Here is a 13545-nt window from a genome sequence, read left to right on the forward strand (position 1 = left end):
CCAAAATGCAATGAATAAAAATAAAAAACCAAAGTGATTTTGTGTTGATGTTATCAAGTTTACTTGGAGTCCAAACAATTAAGAGGAAAAAAAAACAAATTGTTTTCCTCGCACACAAATAAAAAAAAAATTGAGGAGAGCATTAACAAAAAAATAAAAAAAGTTAGAGCATAAAAAATCACACAACAAAGAACCGAGAAGTACACTTATACTAAAAAAAGGAAACAAACAAATACATAAAAAAAGTTTCTCCAACGTCCCGTAGACACACAAAACCCGTGAGAGCAGGAGCTGAAGCAAGGGGGGGCAAGCAGGGGCTCAGGACTCCTCTCAAGACATTTTAATTTTTTTTCATTACCCAGAGGTTAAGGTGGCCTTATTACAGTGACTTTACTTTTGATTTCCAATTTACTCTAGTGACTTTACTTTTGATTTCCAATTTACTCTTTGACACACGTGGAAATAAAAAAAAATAAAGAAATTTGTTAAATAAAAAACAGAGCCATATAGCTATCAATTTATCCTAATATAAATTTCACGGCCGATCAAATAGAGAAATAAAAACATAAATTGCGAGCAAAGTTTTTTTATAAAAAAATTGAAGCGGAGCCATCAATTAATTTATTTTTCATCAAACAAAACAAGGTAATTTAAATTTAAAATCTATTATCAATTTATCCTAATATAAATTCTGCGGCCGATCAAACAGAGAAATAAAAACACAAATTGCGAACAAAATTTTTTTATAAAAAAATTAAAGCGGAGCCATCAATTAATTTATCTTTCATCAAACAAAACAAGGTGATTTAAATTTAAAATCTATTTTTGTTTTGTTTTGAGATGTTTGTTAATAATTTGATGAAGTTTTTTTTAATAATTCTATTATTTTTACGCCCTTTTTTTCCTCAGATATGCTAGTTCTACCCATTTGTTTTTTGAATTATTGTTATAGTGATTTTTTTCTAATTAATTAGATATATTTTATTGGTTTGTTTTGATTATATTTGAATTTTTTTTATGTTTTGTTTTTAGCAGAAGCCACCAAAATTATCAATTTTTTCTTACGATATATGTTTTGATTTTAGCTTGAGTCATGAACAAAATAATAAGAATTGTTTTTTTTTTTTTAAAAAAAATATATTGATAACTCACAGCCTTGTGAACCAACTTCAATTTGTAATGTTGAAGTTATGGTTAAGCAGCCCTAATGTGTTTTAATTTACAAAAGAATTTGCGTTGATTAATGAGCAACCTCTTACTAAAATCGACATTACTTATTTAATTAGAGATCCAAGTAATCGTCCTTAAATTTGGGAATTCCTGGTTAATCAAGAAAACAAAATTTGAAAGACATACGTTAATCTGGGGTCATATTAATTTTTGATGTCTTAATATCTAATGACTAGTAAAAAATATCCTCGTCAATATCAGTTTTATTGGTTCAAAAGTTATCCATGGCTTGAATATTTAGAGAAAAAAATATTATATCTTATTATATTAATTCTGATTCCCTCTAACAAATAATCCTAGCTTGTTACTGCGTGAGAGGAAGAGAAAAACTAATTCACCCTTCTCTCCTGGCCACCTGTGACTTCTTCTTCTCCAGCAACAGTGGCTTGTTCACAGACCAGCACAGCCACCATGATCTCAGCCGTGAAAAGCATCTTCTTACAACAACTGTTTGAGGGAGCAACATCAGTGTAGCGTTGCAGTCGCCTCTCTCAGCAGTGCAGCAACTGACATCTTCCTCAGCTGTTCGTGGTTTTTATTAAATCATCATCGAAGAGCAGCTCTGCACCAGCACAACCCTTGTAACTTCATCTTCACTGCACAACATTAGCAACATCTCGGTCTTTATTAGCTGCCTGCAAACACCTGTTCTTTGTTCAGCAACAGCAGCTGTTTCCTCCTCATCAGTTCAACAGCAGTGACCGACATCCTCTTTCAGCTCCTTCTTCAGCATCAAGCAGCCTCCCAGTCCATTTAAGCATTAAAGAAAGAGCCAACAAGCTGCAACAACGGCTTTTCTCTTCTGAACACAGCAGCGCAGTAACATCAGCTTGCTCCAGCAGTGTCGCAGTCGTTAGCAAAGCAGGGTGCATCACTTCTGAGCAGCAGTTCCAGCCGCTAGCTCCTCCAACACCAGCAATAACCTTTCTTCTATGCATCCGAGAGCTCTAGTGTTCCAGTGGCCGAGTTACAATTCTAGTAGCCGGCCGCCGCCATCTGAAGCAGGAGTCTTCATCAGCAGAGGCTGAAGTCTTCAACAGAGTAACTTCTTCTTCGTTCAGCAGCGCAGCTTCACTCCAGCATCACCGTGGAAGATGTCAACACTCCAGCTTCTGTGAGGTAAAACTTTTAATAAACTATAGGTATCTTTTTACTATATATTTGTTGCTTTGGGTTTGCCAAAGGAAGGGAAGGTACTGCCTTCATAATGCATTTTTTTGGTGAGAAAAACGAAGGGAAAAGGAAGCATGTTGTTTTGTACCTAAATGAGACAGCAATGGTGACTTTTTCTTTGGATTGCATGGCATGAAATATTGGTGAAATGCTTCATTTTGATCTTCTAAGCCAAAAGAGAGCACCTATTATTGTTTATGGGCCAGTTTATTATTTTATTTTGGGCTATGTTGCTGCCGGTCCAAATAGACCAGGCCAAGACTAGACCTAAGCCCAGGCCATATGGCTGATCTGAGCCCATTCTAGAAATAAGAGCATGTTTGTCAGTCAAAACACAAATATATTTTTTGTGTTCTTAAGATATGTTTTGTCAAACACGGCTTAAAACATTTTTTTGTTTTTTTGATTTTATAAATGTGAGTTTGACAATATATCTTACTATTTTCTTTCAATACTTGTTGTTTTTATTTTCAAATTTCTTAAAATGCAAATGTTTTTTTTTAATATTTTTGCAAAATACACAAGTTATTTTCTTTCTGAGAATATGCAATTGATTAAAAGGTAATAAATAATAAATGGCTATTAACTTAACAATATTAATATTTGTTTGCGAGTATTTGTCATAACTTGTATTTTTGTTTTTAGGTGCTTGTAAAAATATTTTTAGTTTGCAAAAATATTAAATTAATGTGTTTTTAAGTATTTTTATAATTTTGATAGAAAAAAATATAATTTTTTTTATTTTAATATATTTTCAAGTTAAAAGCTATTTTAAAATTCATTTTATAACATAATTTCAAGCACTAAAATCTAAACTATGGTATCACTTTTTTTTCCTCTGAACTCATCGAAGAAAGTATGATTTTTCAAATCTATTAAATGAACAGAACAGCAGTTGAATTTTGAAATTTCCTCTTTAGAAACTATACAGCCTCGTATATGTTAATTTCCATCTTAGTCACTATTAAGGTTTTTTTCTAGGATAATTAAAATTAAGTTTAAAAAAGCTTAATCACAATTTAATTTCAGTTTCATATAAGTTTATTTTAATTGCATGTAAAAAGGTGTTATCAGTTTTAAGAAACTGCCGACCGTTTCTTAAGCACAAAAACACGAGGCTACCTTTAACGACCCATCCTCCACCATTCATTCATTCAATCAGGAATAAGAGATATATTAGGAGATATTCTTGGTAGACTTTATTTTTAAAAAAAAAATTTTTTAGATTTTTTTTTTAAATTTAATTGAATTTTCATTTTAAAAAACTATTTTATAAGTGTATTTGAAAATGTGATAAAATAATATTTTTATATTTTTTAAAAATTATTTTTGATTTTAACAAATAAAAAAATTAAAATATATAAAAATATTAATTTAAATAAAAAAAATTAATTTTTTTTTTAAAAAATATGATTTCAACAACATTTTCAAACGTGGCCTTTACATGCCCGGAGACCCATCACCCAATAACAACCAGCCACGCCATATCTTTTATTTGGCCATCACTATGGGACCCATTACATTCTGCCCGCATATAGTCACACGTACAGCATGTGTTGTTGCATGGATCCCACCTCTTCACCGTCCGATCCAACCTTACGGTCAGCAAATTTCTCAGTCAAAAGAGGAAAAACTCGATGCAGAAAATATAATTATAAAGGGAGACGGTCGGTCAGTGTGCGTTCGGTCATGCATTAAAGTTTTTAAAAATATTTTTCTTACATAAAAATATATTTAAATTATTTTTTAATATTTTTTACTTATTAATTTCAGCACATTAAAATTATTAAAAAAACATTATAAAAATATCAATTTAATATATTTTGGAACCAAATACATTTTTAAAACACAAAACAAACAACCAGATTTATTTTGGTGGTTTTTTTTTTCTGAAATTTGAAAACATTACAGTTATATTATTATTATTATTATTATTATCATGAGAAATAGATAACGAATGATTGTCCCACAACATGTGCCTATTACAGGAAGAGAGAGATGCTAGCACCTTTCAGAACATTCGTGATCATTTTAACTTTCCTTACTAATGGAAAATACCACATGAACATGAAAAAAACACCAGTATTTATTTAGAGATATTTATTTTTATGTTTAAAAAATATTTTTAATTTTAAATTTTTATATTTTTAAATTAATTTGATGTATTAATATAAAAAATTATATTATTTTAATACATTTTAAAGTTAAAAAAAACGTTATATTATTTTTTAATTTAATTTTGCATTTGTTTTTAATAATTTTTTAAAATATTTTTAACTTGAAAAATATATTAAATTAATTTTTTTTAATATTTTTAATTTTAATATTCTAACTTAAAAAATAAAAAATCTAAAAAATTAATCATTTTAATATATTTTTAAATAAAAAAATATTTTAAATCAACCAACATTCCACGCATAGGACGTTTTCAAATAAAAAAGTTTTCGAGTTTTTTTTTTTAAATAGATAAGAGAAAACCCATCTTAGCTTAAAAGGCCCATTTTTATGTTTTGTTCGACTCTCTCGGTTAAACTCAAACTGCTCTGTTTCTCTATTTCCTGTACTAGATTCTGCTCTTTTCCATTTTTTTTCTCCCTTTTACGCTAATTAATCACCCCCCCCCCCCAGAAACAATGGCCTCCGTTCGTCGCCGAAAAACCGTCGAACCCAGGAACACCTCAGTACAAAAAGAGGAGGAGGAGGAGGAGGAGGAAGAAGTAGAGGAGGACTATAGCAAAAACAAACACAGTAGGAAGAGTGACAAAAAATCCAAACCAAAATGGTCATGTGTAGACAACTGTTGTTGGATTGTTGGGTGCATATGCGTAACCTGGTGGACTTTATTGTTTCTTTACAACGTTGTGCCTGCTTCTCTCCCTCAATATGTGACTGAGGCAATCACTGGTCCTTTGCCTGATCCACCTGGTGTAAAGTTGAGGAAAGAAGGACTCAAGGCAAAACATCCTGTGGTTTTTGTTCCTGGAATTGTAACTGCAGGGCTTGAGCTGTGGGAAGGGCATCAGTGTGCTGACGGGTTGTTTAGGAAAAGGCTTTGGGGCGGAACTTTCGGTGAAGTTTATAAAAGGTAGGCATGGATGATTGAATGGTTTTATATTTATTTTGACTTGCTATTGATAGAATACTTTGTGTGTTTGGTGTGTGGGCGCCTGTCCTCTGAAATGGAAATAGAAGTGGTAGGTATGGATGATTGTTGGGTTTTTCATTTGTTTTCACTTACTGTTGATAGAATACTCTCTGTGTGTTGGTATCCGTTGAAATGGAAATAGAAGTGGTTTGTTCTTTCAATGAGTCTATACCTTTCTTTGCCAAATATAATACATGGGGTTTGTTAATTTGGAGGCGTTTAGGTGCTGAGTTTTTCATGAGCTCTGCTGATTAAGTGTTTTCATTAGGCTTTGCCTGTCATTGTTTTCATTAGGGTTTAGTTTTTTTGGGCCTCTTTTCCTATTCTTAGTAGATTTGATTTCGGCATATCTCTAATTGATTTTGTGTGGTGTAACTATCACGGGAAGGAATGTGGCCAGTTGTCTAGGAGACAAATTAGTTTGTTCTTGGTTGATTAATCAACTTGTTTCCGTTTTTGGAAATCTTGGTATCAATATTTCATTTTAAATGGCTTTCCTTTTCGCAAGACTGGTGTTTGAGATGTAGAATGGAAGAAGGTGGAGAATTATTGTCAATTAAAATTGCTTCTTAGTTGGTATTGTTCCATCTATAAATAGGCAAATGCGATGTCTGATATCATGTGCACTTATGATGAAGTCAGGTTCGATCACCTTAACTGATACTTTGAGAAAATGACCTTGCCCTTCTCCTGGTTGACTAGGACCTTATACACTACATGCTACACCGCAGAAAAAGAGTGAGGCAGTAGCTATCTGGAACAATAGTCTATAAAGACATTCCTAAGGGTAACACTGCTGGTCCAGATTAGATATCATTTCCAGCTTTCTCACTGTTAGTTGTGTGTGAACTTATGGAGTTTCATAAATGCCTTTTGTGCTTTGTCTGGTGATTCTTCATTTTCTTTGTTGGGTGTTTCTTAGGCCTCTCTGCTGGGTAGAACATATGTCTCTAGACAATGAAACTGGATTGGATCCTCCTGGTATAAGGGTCAGGCCTGTCTGTGGACTTGTGGCAGCCGATTACTTTGCTCCGGGATATTTTGTTTGGGCAGTTTTGATTGCTAATTTGGCACGCATTGGATATGAGGAGAAGACAATGTACATGGCATCATATGACTGGAGACTTTCATTTCAGAACACTGAGGTTTCTGTCTATTATTTTTTAGGAACTTAAGTTTATCATTTGTGTCCTTTATGCTGGCAGAATTTATTTATTCTTTGAACCTGGTACTTTCACCATGAATGAATTTATTTATTGAACTCAATTAATCAGGTCCGTGACCAAACATTAAGCCGCATCAAGAGTACTATTGAACTTATGGTTGAAGCAAATGGTGGAAACAAGGCTGTTATCATACCACATTCCATGGGTGTTTTGTACTTTCTGCATTTTATGAAGTGGGTGGAGGCACCAGCTCCAATGGGTGGCGGGGGTGGTCCAGATTGGTGTGCTAAGCATATCAAGGCAGTGATTAATATTGGTGGACCTTTTTTAGGTGTTCCAAAAGCTGTTGCTGGTCTTTTCTCTGCTGAAGCGAAGGATATTGCAGTTGCCAGGTCGATCTCTAGCTTAACTTTACTATAGCTGATGGGTAGCAAGGTTCTTATGGCTATAACTCTACTGTAGTTAATGGGTAAAGGCTTCTCATGGCTTGTTTAAAGATAAGTGTGACTCACACGGGGAAATCATAACTTGCAGCAAAATGATACATCATTTTGAATATTTTCCCCTTAGATGATGACCATAAATATCGACCTATTTAACTCCATTTATTTCATTTTCAAAGTCTGTTCTTTGATGACATTCTGAGATGTCCTAAAGGTCTCACTCAGTAGCCTACTATTTACACACCTTGGACAAAAATTCCTCTTGTCTGTGACCTGAAACACTGGCAATGCATGTAAACTTTTGGAGCAACGTAATTTGTGCATGCCAGAAATTCCTCAATTTGCATGTTAAACGGGAGAAACTTATTACGGGCAAGTATTGTGTTATGCTATATTGTGTTCTGAGGAAGTTTTTCTTTTCTTGCACTGACATCTGAATTATTGGTTCTTGAGTGGCAACTTTCTTAGTCTAATCTCTATCTATTGTCTGTCTTAGTTATTTTCTCAAGTACAAATGATAATTGGTTTGAATGATTCGAAATTTTATTTATTAAAGGCATAAACTTTCACATTGTGATATCATTGTTGACAATTTTTTTGGTAGGGGCTAATCACTACTACAGTTCTAATTGGAACCACTATACTTCTTGCAAAATTTGAGATTTGGGTTTCTTTTCTTTGCCTGATTTTTAATATCTTTCTTGCTTTCTACTCGTCCTATTTCAACCTTTTGTTCTTAAATCTGCTTTTTTTTTTTTTTTTTTTTTTTTAATTTTTGAGATGAGAAACTGCTCTTTTATTGCTGAAGGACAGTTGGTCATGCTATTGCTTTCCTAGAGGCTCTTGCTCTTATGGACTTACTTGGCACAATTTATTTGATTATCTGTGCACGACTGCTGGTCTTAATTTATCTATATATCTGTATACCAGCACTGGTCTTGTTTGTAGTGAATGTTTTAGAACATCCCTCAACCTGCAGGGCCATTGCACCTGGTGTCTTGGATAATGGCTTTCAGACAATGCAACATATAATGAGAATGTCTCGCACATGGGATTCAACCATGTCAATGATTCCTAAAGGTGGAGACACTATTTGGGGTGATCTTGATTGGTCACCTGAGGAAGGATATACTCCTATGAAGAGTAAGCAAAGAAATACTGACACCCAAAAAGCAAGCCAAGATGGCCCTGAAAGTGAGATCTCTCAAACAAAGAGAGCTAATTATGGAAGGATCATATCATTTGGGAAAGATGTAGCTGAGGCACTTTCATCTGACATTGAGAGGATTGACTTCAGGGTAAGTTTATTTGTTTTCCTAAATTTTTTGAAAAGACAGCTATATCTTTAAATTTCTAGCTTATCTGTGCAAGTTTTTTCCTTTTACCATTTGACCAAATTATATTATGCAGATTTAATAACTTTTACCTTTTAGTCTCTTGCGGTCAGTTTTAAGATTAGAATTTTTCATTTTGTTAATTATGACTGTCTATTCTTCACAGAAAGATTATACTAATCTCTCATTCTGAGTTTTAGTGCTTTTACACATCAGAATTAGCTTTTAAGAAGCCCCATTCTCTTTAATATGTTTTGTTCTATCTTAACATGCAGGATGCTGTTAAAGGTCAAAGTGTTGCAAACACCTCCTGTCGCGATGTGTGGACAGAGTACCATGACATGGGATTTGGAGGTATTAAAGCTGTTGCAGAATATAAGGTTTATACTGCTGAATCTATGGTAGATCTGCTGCGCTTTGTTGCCCCAAAGATGATGGAGCGTGGCAGTGCTCATTTCTCTTATGGAATTGCTGACAATTTGGATGATCCAAAATACCAGCACTACAAATATTGGTCAAACCCCTTGGAGACAAAGTGAGATTCTGTCCGCTTAGTCAGTTATGCATGGAAACTGTGATATGTTAGCCTTCTTGGCAGTAGTTTTGTGATGTGTTGAACAATAGCTTCTAGTCATAGTGCTTGCATACACTCCCATTTCACAGGTATGCTTATGTATAAACGTGCCAACTATAAATAGCTATTTTTTAAAAGGAAGCCAAACTATATACTGATTTATAGTGCGAATTGTGCTAAGAGATATAAACCCTAAGAATTAATTTGAAAATTTTGAATGACTATTGCGCCACTAAGAAAGCTAAATCAACACTATCAAGTTTGAACATGGGAGATTCTCTGATGTTGATTTTTTTTTTTTTTTATAAACATGCAGTTGTGTTAATAAACATGCTAGTCTGCAATTGTCATAGATGCACTGTACAAAATTATGTTCTTGATATTTAAGATTTCTCTTTCCTTGGTGTCACAAATCCACTTTTGAATTCCATTTTCTCAAATGTTTTCTGCTATCAAGTCTCTTGGGTTGTTATTTTTTTCATTTCTTTTCCATGATATCCAATTACCTGATTGAATGCCCTAGTGATGAGTGTCCTACAAGGTCTTCACATCGATTGCTGATAACCTCTCACTCTGGTTTTACAGATTGCCCAATGCCCCAGAAATGGAGATTTTTTCCCTGTATGGAGTGGGCGTACCAACCGAAAGAGCTTATGTTTACAAGTTATCTCCTTCAGCTGAGTGCGCTATTCCATTTCAGATTGATACATCAGCTGATGAACAAGATGAAGACAGCTGTCTGAAAGGTGGAGTCTATTCCGTTGATGGGGATGAGACTGTTCCTGTTTTAAGTTCAGGTTTAATGTGTGCTAAAGTTTGGCGTGGGAAAACGAGGTTCAACCCTTCAGGAAGTCGAACGTACATTAGAGAGTATGCTCATTCTCCTCCGGCAAATTTCTTAGAAGGCCGGGGCACCCAAAGTGGTGCTCATGTTGATATAATGGGAAACTTTGCTTTGATTGAGGATGTAATGAGAGTGGCAGCTGGTGCTACAGGAGAAGAACTGGGGGGAGATCAAGTTTATTCAGATATATTTAAGTGGTCTGAGAAGGTCAACCTACAACTGTGATTGCAAGTGGTATGTGCCTTCTGATGTGGGGCCAATTTTTTTCTTTTGGAGAGTGCATTTTTCTTTTGGTTCTTGCTGTTCGTCCAGGTCTTGTATTCTGGTCTGAGCATTTGTGGCAATATCCATTCTAGAGTCTTGACCATAGCTGCTACAACAGTAGACCTTTTGCATGTCCTTGTTGCTCCATGTCCATGTTGTGGATGATGTCAATCTTCATGGATCCAGCAAATCGTGGATGGATTTCTAGCAATATTGGATCTTTCATTTCAATGTCAAGCTACTTTCTTCTGCTATTTGATTTGTGGCTAATGTTTCCTTCCAAGTTGCTGCTGCCCGTTGGTTTGGTGTTCCTATTTGTTGTCGACTTTCTATTAGTGGACATTTGAGAACACGGTTGAAACCGTGTTTCTCAAAAATTTTTTTTTTTTATATATTTTTGAATTATTTTGATGTGTTGATATAAAAAATAATTTTTAAAAAAAATATAAAATATTATTTTGATATATTTTCGAGAAAAAACACTTTGAAAAGCAATCATTACCGCACTCTCAAGTACTTCCTTCAATCTTTTAAAGAAATTTTTTTTTTCTTTTATCTGTTATCATACTCCATGGCCCGGCTCTTTTCATTTCGTTGCCAAACAGCTGCACTCAATTTGGCGGTCCCTATTTCCTATTTGAACAAAGTTTGGCTGAAACTTGTGTCATTTGTTTTTTGGTCTGTGCAGAGGTGTGAGGCTTCAGGACAATGTTAGTGATTCAGTCTTGACAGACCTTCTGTGAGTTTGTGCTTGTCCTGAACATCAGAGCTTGAAGACAACGCTGGCAATGGAATCGAAGCTTGTTGATTTCTTCTTTAAAAGTAATTGTGAAGGAAGCAGCAGAGCAGGTTACAAGTTAATGGATCAGTGGATATAAACTGAATCGCAGCTACTATCTTTATTCTTTCTCTCTCTTGATTATTATTGGTTAATATTCATCAATTGCATTTGTATAATTCCTATATCTGTGTTCTTACATATGAAAATGTATTGAAAGGAAGTGATGGCGCTCAGGTGACTTGTCCTTGGAACTGTAGTTTATGGTGGCTATATATATGGGAACCATTTCTAGAGCTAAACGAATCCTGACAAGGATTCTGGCATGATGAGGCTGTTGTTAAAGCTGCAGAAGATGCAGAAACGAACTGAGGACGGTGAGGTTGCAAATTTTGGATGTTTTAAGATGAAGATACCATGTGAGGAAATTCACGTCCATCCCTGGTATTTTTCTAACATCTAATTGTCTTAAATATATGATATTTTAAAATATTACATTGGACACAAACACGTGGAAAATATATTGTTTAGGAAGAAAAATAAAACCATACAAAAAAAAAATATCATCGGAATTAGGGGGCTGACAGGGATAGAGCCTGCAAGGAGGGGTATTTTTTTTCAGCCCCATCTTCAATAAATTAGATTTTTAATTTTTTAAAAATAAAAAAAAAAATTAAATTTCACCCCCCTAAAATGTTTTTTTTTAAAAAAAAAATTAGCCGTACCAAACTAAAACTCCTAATGGTCTCTCAGTGCTAAACCATAAGGTAAATAAACATGTGCAATTTAGCGATTGACTGTGTATTTGGTAGTTTTTTATTTTTAATGAAACTAATATAATTATATGTTTTGTTGAAGTGAAAATAGGTTCTTAGTTAGATTTTTCAAAACAAAAGCTTTATAATTTTCTAATCGTAGCATGAATTATATTGACACAAGATTTTAGACACAAAAGATCAAAGATTAACATGGAGTTGAAAAACAAAACAATAATATTTTGTCCCAAACAACTTTTTTCTTAGCTTGGTAGTTTTCTTGAACTTATTTATGGAATTTTGAAAATTTAATTTTGAGTACCTTTGCAAACACAATAACCCTAAAAACTTTGGCCCTCAATGTTCTTAAAAAAATATCACTCCCTTCAAAAGTTAAAATCTACCTAAGTTAAACTTAGTTTTTTCAGGAAGTGTGATAAATATTATTTTTCAAAGTATTATTTTGTTAAAAAATACATTAAAATAATATTAATTTTTTTTTTAATATCATCATATCAAAATGATTAAAAAAAATAAAAAATAATAATTTGATGTTAAAAAAAATTAATTTTTTTCAAAAATACAGTTAGACTATAAAACCAAACAAGGTCTTACGATATATTTAGTTGAAGTGAGTTTGGGTTTTCTAGGTACAACTCATTTAGAGCCTGTTTGTCTATGTGGGTGTGTTTGCGTCTCTGCTAGACGTATTGTATCAGTCGTTTGGTAATTGATAAAATACAATTTACTGCTAATGGGACCTACTAGAATTTGCTTTTAAAACGCAGTGCAACTGAAAGCAGCTCCAAGCTGCTTCTCCTCTCTCCACACAGTGGAGAGTTTAATTTATTCTCCATCGTTCACTTAAGTGAACAATACACTCTTCATTGTTCCGGTTGAACTGGGTCCAACCTAGTTAAAAAAAAATCAACTTTTATTTTTATTTTCAATTCTATTTTATTCAAAAAATTAGTGTTTAACATTATTCAATGACATTACATAAATTAGAAGGAGATCGATTGATGACGTAACATTTGTAGAATTTGATTGCAATCCCAAATTTGTTCCTAATGATATTTTACATGATGTTGCGCGCTTAATAAACCAAGGAAACTGTAGTCCTTTTCAGATGGATTTCACACGTGATGAAATTGTAGATAGTTTAATGAAACAATAAAAAATATTTTATATAAGTATTATTTATTTCATGATATAATAGTAGTAGTTAAATCTACAATAATTAAATTAAAAACCATCAATATTAATATATATCTTTTTTACTTATTTTATAACCTCAATTTGAAAAACATTCTTAACCAAACACATTAAAATACTTTTTGTTTAACTTTAATTTCAACTACAGTTTTAACCAAATATATATAGATACCAAACTAACCTCAATCAAATTTACTTTTTATAAAACAACTTGTTTCAAACCATAACCACAAAAGTTACCACAATACCAATCACCTTATCCATACCTCACTAAAAGCTATAATTATATGCTTTTTGGTGCTTTGTTTTTTCGACCCTATCAAAAAAACTCAAACTCACTTCACCTCATCGCACTCTTAAACACACACTTATGCCTTATTTGACATTGTGTTCCATATAAAGATTGGGTAGATTTTGAAATTTTATTTGCTTAAAATTTTATTTTTATGTTTTTTGATAGTTTTGATATGCTAATATCAAACATAATTTTTAAAAAATAAAAAATATTATTTTGATCCATTTCTGAGTGAAAAACACTTTGAAAAGCAACTACTACCATATTCTTACATGCCTCTTCAGTTTATGTTTAGGATTGAGGTGGGGTGAGATGATATTAAGTTTTTT

At 33.1% G+C, this 13545-nt stretch overlaps 1 protein-coding gene across 2 annotated transcripts; it reads left to right on the forward strand.

Moving 5' to 3' along the window:
• Window positions 1-4987: 4987 nt before the first annotated feature.
• On the forward strand, window positions 4988-11187 carry LOC118034818 (phospholipid:diacylglycerol acyltransferase 1). 2 transcript variants are annotated; one of them, XM_035040237.2, is made up of 7 exons: window positions 4989-5488; window positions 6471-6693; window positions 6823-7106; window positions 8137-8455; window positions 8767-9026; window positions 9651-10143; window positions 10862-11187. In XM_035040237.2, the coding sequence occupies exons 1-6, from the start codon at window positions 5037-5039 to the stop codon at window positions 10132-10134; spliced, it is 2022 nt and encodes a 673-aa protein (XP_034896128.1). In that variant the 5' UTR covers window positions 4989-5036; the 3' UTR covers window positions 10135-10143; window positions 10862-11187. The 2 variants fall into 2 exon arrangements, with proteins under 2 accessions (XP_073261215.1, XP_034896128.1); XM_073405114.1 differs by lacking the exon at window positions 10862-11187 and having other exon boundaries at window positions 4988-5488; window positions 9651-10427.
• The last annotated feature ends 2358 nt before the right edge of the window (window positions 11188-13545 follow it).

This window comes from Populus alba, chromosome 1, assembly GCF_005239225.2.
Source record: "Populus alba chromosome 1, ASM523922v2, whole genome shotgun sequence".
NCBI lineage: Eukaryota > Viridiplantae > Streptophyta > Magnoliopsida > Malpighiales > Salicaceae > Populus > Populus alba.